Source organism: Pinus tabuliformis, chromosome 5_2 (assembly GCF_031772625.1).
Source record: "Pinus tabuliformis cultivar Carrire ecotype Pingquan chromosome 5_2, CPIR1, whole genome shotgun sequence".
In the NCBI taxonomy this organism is placed as follows: Eukaryota; Viridiplantae; Streptophyta; class Pinopsida; order Pinales; family Pinaceae; genus Pinus; species Pinus tabuliformis.
Window position 1 is genome coordinate 692009147 of NC_142306.1, and position 7532 is coordinate 692016678.

At 31.2% G+C, this 7532-nt stretch overlaps 1 protein-coding gene across 1 annotated transcript; it reads right to left on the reverse strand.

The window, feature by feature from the left end:
• Window positions 1-209: 209 nt before the first annotated feature.
• LOC149161004 (cinnamoyl-CoA reductase 1-like) lies at window positions 210-2783 on the reverse strand. Its single transcript, XM_089435465.1, has 6 exons — window positions 2527-2783; window positions 1623-1792; window positions 1300-1497; window positions 1056-1209; window positions 757-949; window positions 210-676 (listed from the first exon to the last, which is right to left on the reverse strand). The coding sequence occupies exons 1-6, from the start codon at window positions 2678-2680 to the stop codon at window positions 583-585; spliced, it is 963 nt and encodes a 320-aa protein (XP_089291591.1). The 5' UTR covers window positions 2681-2783; the 3' UTR covers window positions 210-582.
• Between the last annotated feature and the right edge of the window lie 4749 nt (window positions 2784-7532).

The window sequence follows — 7532 nt, forward strand, 5'->3', positions numbered from 1 at the left end:
TGACAATAATACTTATTAATTAATAAAAATAAAAAATTATATATTTTTAAAAAATTATTGATGGAAAATTCAATCTTTATAAACAAATTAAGTATAAAATGTATATGTAGAAACTACATGAAGGCTAGATAAAGCCATAATTGAATCCCTTCCTGACCAGAAGATAAGTGACCCATGGGAAGAAGATAAACAAATGATCTATAAACAAATTAATAATAAAATGTATATATAGAAACTGAAGGCTAAATAAAGCCATAATTGAACCCCTTCCTGACCAGAAGATAAGTGACCCATTGGAAGAAGATAAGTGACCCGCTGGAAGAAGAAAAGGCCATATCCATATGAAAGGTAAGGTAAAGATAACTACATTAATGAGATTTATCTTCCCCTCTAGAACAAGGGGAAAATTAGATACTAAAGTACTATTCCTATTTATTATTTTTTTCATCTAAACTTGGTTGGTTGCTTATATATATCGTGACCTGACCACCTCTGATCCTATTTTTTATTTCTTTCATCTAAACTTGGTTGGTTGCTTACATATATCGTGACCTGACCACCACAGATCAGAGGTAGGTGCAACTATGCCAGCTCTCCAGAATATTGTCTTTTCAACTTTAAAAACTTCTCGTTGGAAAGGTTCAGTGGCTTCTCAGGATGCAACAAACTCTCCAGCCTGTGAAATTATGATAAGCACCGTTAAAACTATCAGTTTAAGGTAAAAAATAAAACAGATTGATTTATTTAAGCACCAACCTGTAATTTGATGTCATGTGAGAGCTCCATATAACTTCTTTTATTTCATCTTCTGTAAACACCCTCTGCAAACATATGTATCTGCCTGTTGCATTTTCACATTCAAAGGCAGCAACATGTGCAAGAGCCGCTTCTTCCACATCTACATATGCACAGATAGCAGAAACACCATTCTGCTGCAGTGCCTTCGATCCTGTGATTAAGAGAATACATTTTTAACATAATGTTAATGTGTGATACAATCCCCCCAAAATTCACAATTATAGGCATCACTGTTGTAGTCAAGGATATGTATTTACCTTTCAATTGGTTTAAAATGGTATGTGAATTAGGATTTGAGAGTTGGGGCCCAATGACTGAAGCAGGATTCACTACTACTAGATTAAGGTCCCTGTCATTTGAGAGTGCCCATACAGCTTTCTCTGAGAGAGTCTTTGCCAGTGGCGACCACAACTACACAAACAGACAAGGCATTTGATCATGAGTTTCCCTATAATATAGGACAAATTAGATTTAAAGAATTATGAAGGTTAATTGACTTGCCTTCTTTTCACGACAAAATTCAAGATTGGTCCAGCACTTCTCGTCCATAATTTCACCATCGCCAAGATTGCCAGTCCTCCTCCCACAAACAACGGCCGATACGGAGGAAGTGAACACCAAACGCTTCACACTCTCTGCGGCAGCGCAGGCTTCCACCACATTCAACGCGCTTTGAACCTCGTAGTCTATGCTATCAGTCTACAGCGCCCAATAACAATTATAAAACCCTTGGTTTCCCCCAAAATTATCCAAATTCTAAGAAAACCTTAAATTCATAAACTAATTCATACAGGATACCCCGCAATCTATTAAACTAATCATACCGGATACTCCTGTAATCCATCCAGATGATCACAGGGCGCAGGGACGTGGAAAACTCCGGAGCAGCCATTGATGTTGCCGAAAACGCTGCGATAATCCAAGAGATCGGCTTGGCATATCTCCAGCTTCCCCGATAATGCTTCTTCGGATTCCATAAGTGAGCCTGCCTCTTCTGTAAATTCACCATAATTTAGCAAATTCATGATCAGATTTTCACAGACATTCGTTGACATTATGAGTGAACTCTCAGATAATCTGCATCTACCATCTAATTAAGCTCAAGCTAAAAATACTATAACTTAAAATCCTGCTGATCAAGTTCTAGATACCAATTTACACTAATTGAAAGTAAATCAATTAAATCTTTTAGATGAGACTACCAGTATACAGAATTGACTTACAGAGTAAATTTATTGTAAAGATGCTATAATTCTTTAAATTTTTCCACAAAGTTTTCTTTAAAAGAATTCTGCACGAAATTAAATCTTAAGAATTGTGCACGAAATTGAATCTTTTAGACGAGACTATCGGTATACAGGACTGACATACAGAGTAAACTTATTATAAATGCTATATTTAATTTTTTCCACGAACTTTTCTTTAGAAGAATACTCCATGAATATCTACTTTGAAACATAATCATGATCAGAACTACGTTGTGAACCTTCAAATTTTTCCACAATGTTTTCTTTAAAAGAATTCTGCATGAATATCTACTTTGAGACATAATCATACTCAGACCTATGCTATGCTATGAATCTTTAAAATTTTCCAGAGTTTTCTTTAAAAGAATTCTGCATGAATATCTACTCTGAAACATAATCATACTCAGATCTACAATTTTGAACATATTCATGTCCAGACCTTAATTATTGCCGAGTAACATTTTCAAAAGTGAAACCTCACCTGGCGTTACCGGAATTGCGAAACGGACTGAGTAACCCCGGCCGAGCAGCATTCTTGCGATATGAATACCCAGGAAACTCCAGCCCCCGGTTAGGCACATTAATTTCCGAGAATTTGAAGCGCCGTATCCATTTTCTTCAAGATAGCCATCCATTTTGAGGAAATGGATATAACAGAAGCTCCTGGATGATGGAATGAAGCGATATCAGAGAAGACAGAGCTTCAAGCTCTGATCAGAGGGAGGCACAAACTTCGTGTCACGCAAGTAATATATATAAATATTAGCTGAGAAGTTGTGTGGGTGGTAGGTATCCTCGCGTGCTTGTGAGCTATAAATCCAGGGGGCGGCCTGGGAATGGGTGGCATGAAGGGTAAGTGTGAAATCAACACGTGATTGAACAGTATCCACTTGTTCAAATTACCACCATATTGTTGGTATCTTCTTAAACATTTTCATTTTATTAAACAATAAAGTATTTTATTAATTCTCATGAATACGGTTTAATTTCCGTAAAAGTTTAATAAAATTAAATAACTTTTTCTCCCTGGTATCTTGGAAATCATTTTCCTTTTTTATTCGGGATATCTACTTAATCATTTTCATTTTCTTACAAAATACAGTAATTTATTAATTCTCACGCATGACTTAATTTCCATAATAATTAAATAAATTTAAATACCTTTCTCAACATGCATGGATTTCTATATTATCCTGACAAGGACATGTATAGCATATTAATTTCCATAAAAGTTAAATAAAATTAAATAACTTTGCTTTTACTTTTCTCTTCCTGGGATCTTCTTATTCATTTTCCTTATTCTTGATATCTTCTTAATCATTTTCATTTTATTACAAAATCGTAATTTATTAATTCACACGCATATGACGTAATTTCCATAATAATTAAATAAAATTAAATACCTTTCTTAATATACATGGATTTTTATATTTAAAAATTTATTTGTGGTATATTATAAGTTATTTTACTTTCATTTTACAATGATATTTTTTTCATAATAATTTTTTTTTTTTTAAGATTATTTAAGAATAAGGTAAAAGGGTATTATAAGAATATATTTAACATATATTTTAAGAAAATGATTTTAAATAAAAAAGATAATAATCATCCATCTTATTATCCTACCTTATTCTCCTTATAGAAGTAGGTCTTTCCCCTATCGAAAGCCTAGCTATGACTAGGCTTCTGTTGTACAAGCACAAGCTCAATAACATAGGAGATCATAGACTTCCCAAGCTAGCTTTAAATTCCAGCCAAAACCATCTAAGGCTCAAACGGGGGTGGTATAAAGACACGAGGGCCTGGATAAACCATTGGGAGATCAACGAGAACGATGCATTGCAAAACATTAATAACATTAAAAATATTGTTACTTCTAAGTTCAAAGAAAAAATGTGGTGTGAGAAAGATTTAGCGGCTAAAAGAAAATTGAGTTATTATAAGAAGGTCATCAACCCCACCCTAGAAGATCAAAAGTATCTCTCTATTTTAGCTAGCTCAAAGAAGAAAATTAATTTAGCAAAGTTTAGAACGAACTCTCATGAGCTCCATAGTGAAACAGGTCGTTGGACAGTTCCTAAAACACCATGGACGGAAAGAATATGCCATCTCTGTGATAATAGGAACATTGAGGATGAAAACCACTTCCTCTGTACAACAACATTAGATCTCAGTTTCATAATCTTTGTCGCAATACTAACCTTCCTAGCCTTTTAGGATGTCAAAATTATAGTGAGCTTGGGAGGCTTCTCTCCAAGCTTTTTGAGCATAGAAATAAAATCTTAAATCAAACTAAATAATTTGTTTCTTTAGGTCCGATAGACTAGAGTTTGGTCTCAGTGGAAGTTAACCATCATCATCATCATCATCATCATTAAAAATAAACTTATGTTACTTAAGTTTGTTTTTGGTAGTTGGTAGAATGATTTATTTATTTATTATTTTTTAATTTAGATTTACTACAAATGATATATTAAATTTATATTGAATATATTGTTATAATAATTTTTTTATTTTTACACAAGTATAATTTAATTGATAGAGAAAATGATATTTCTTTTTAAGAATCTAGAAATACAATTTTGAGCGAGATTATTAAAGAGCTTAAACTTATCATTCTTAAAAATCTCGAGCTTAAACTTATCATTTTTAAAAATCTCTACATTTTTACGTATTTGTGGTCTAACTAATAGACAAAATGGCATTTTCCTCAAGAATCCAAAGATACAATTTTGAGCAAAATTATTAAACAACTTAAACTTATGATTCTTAAATTAACTTAAAAAAATACCATAAAAATAAAATAAATAAAAATAAAAAATCAATTTTATCTATTGATTAGACAACTCTCTATTTTGTCTATTGAAATTACATAATCCTCATATTATAAAATTTATAAATTATTAAATTATATAACCATTAATTTAAAAAAAAAAAATGTTAATAATTACAGAACCAAATTTTAATAATAATTATTCAGATTAACAATTACAAATTCAAATTCAACCATATTTTAAAATTATTAACCATAAAAAAAAATATAATTCAATCCATTTTTTTTTCAAATTTTCTATCTAACTTTTAAAAATGTAATTCAATTCATTTTCTTTGAAATTTGAATTATAAATTTATGTCCCACTTTTCAATCTGTTTGTTAGTATTTACATTCAATGTACATGTAAACAAATGTGATAAACTCAGCTCAAGGAAAGGGAGAGACAAATAATGTTCCCATAATGTTACTGGTTACTTGGCCACCCCTCTATCCATAGGGCATTAAAAATACAATGTTGGGGCCCTATATCTGGTCATTTTCAGCCCAGCTCATCTCTGCAAAAGATAATAATAAAGTTTGTTACTTTGTTATTAATAATTGGTAATGAATGGGAGAGCGAATAATTGGTGTGTGGCCATTATTGGCAATTATTGGTAAGAAACAAACAAAAGTACAAAGGGGTAGTGTACAATCTCATAAGCTTACCAGCAATGGGATTGGTTATCAATGTTTCATATGCCACGTAAGCTATGCTGACACCACATCAAGAAATTTGTTTGATATGTAATTAATGGTATGCTATAAAAGAGCTTTCAAACATTAATAACCATGTTTGTTGCGTTTAAAGCAGTCCCTAGGTAGATATGAAGAATATGTCCTAGCGTTAAATTTTAAGTTTGGTATGTACCAGGATTATTTATTTATTAGGCAAGATATTTATTTTGTTTTAAGTTTTGGTATGTACCAGGATTATTTATTTATTTGGTAAGATATTTATTTTATTAACAAAATTTAGGTAAGTATATGTATTATTTAAGATATTTAAAAACAATAGAGGTTTCGATATAAGTTCTAGTAAAGTATTGATTAATTTGACCAAAAAAATTAAAAAGCTAATTCTCAAATAAATTACATTGAATGAAATGTGTTATTGTTAAAGCTTGATATATCAAAGAGATCCTAGAAATAGATATGCCAACATATAAATTCCTTAAAATTGTTACATTAAAAGACTTAGGTATGTAAAATCAAATGAGAAAGATATGTTCCAAAGGTTAAGTATGAAAACATTAAAACTAAGAACTTGGAGCAGCTAATTTGATTAAGCTATCAATATTAATGTGATACATACACCTTGTGCTCGTAGTTGCCTCTGTAGCTAGAACACCACCATGTTTTTTTATAAGCCACGAATAAAGGGTTAGGAGAAGTTTACATTGTTTTTACATCCTATCCAAACAAACCCAGAGGTCCACAAGCTCAACATCTTGCCCGGAAGTGCATGAACCACAAAAAAAACATGGTATGCAAGTATAATTCTAATGTTATAAATTTTTTTGTGTCTTGAGTGTGGCTATTGTCCAAATCAGGAATTTATGTCATCTAAGCATTGATGTCCTTTGCATGGAGAAAAGTTGTCTAAGCTTTTAGTTTTTCCTTTAAAAACTTGAGTTTTTCTTTATATGTCGAAGAAACAACCCGATAAAAGAAGTTAGTTGCCTCCATAGATATTGATTTTGCACAAGTGTGACAAATTGGTGGGAAGCCTCTACAGCCTAGGTCCAGGGCCATTAAGAGGAAGGAAACCTAAAAACTAAAGACACAGAGATGACAGAGGAACGAATGTACAAACAAGGCAAGTAGCAAGTAGGGTAGAAGACTAGGTATGTATTTAACAATGAAATCCATATTCACTGGAAAAAACCAAGTACACCAAACAACTCACATGCTCCAATGATGAATGTTACCAATGCTAAACATTAGCGTTGCTAGTATGAGAGCCATGATTCAAAAGGCTAGACATCGTTGGAATTGGAGGGTCATCACAAACACAAGCCTTTTCATTAATAATGTGAGTAAAATTCACATAAAAAGAAAATAAGAAGAGACCACATAATTAAACACCAATAAATGCCATCTCATAATTTCACACATAAACTATCCACACCATCATTTATCTAATCCTAAAAAATTATTTATATTACTTTATAATAATGACATCTTAATATATTAACTCATCCTAAATTTTTTAAACATAAAAAATACAGGGAAATAATATATCATTATTTACTCTCTTTTATTATATATATATATATAAACTTAACTTAACTTATATTTAATAAGTCACGCGTAGTTAGTCTTTGGCGTGAGCCATGGCTTTGTGAACCTTTGATACGTATCTCAACTTTAGAGTTTGTCACGCTACATTCATGTGCAAATAGTATATATTCAAAACTTATTACATAAAATATTTCTTTATTTTTAATGTGTTAATGATCCATTATGAGGGACCAGTTTGAAAGATTTGTTGCTTAATATTTGTGATAGCTTTCTATTTATATTTTTGAAATTTCAACTAAACATTTATGTATATTTTGAGATTTAAACTAAAAATTTGGAGAATTTTTATTTTATTAAAATTTTTTAAAACAAATGGTTTAATTTTTATTTTTTATATGATTTGCCGATAAATTTTGGTATGTTTATAAAAT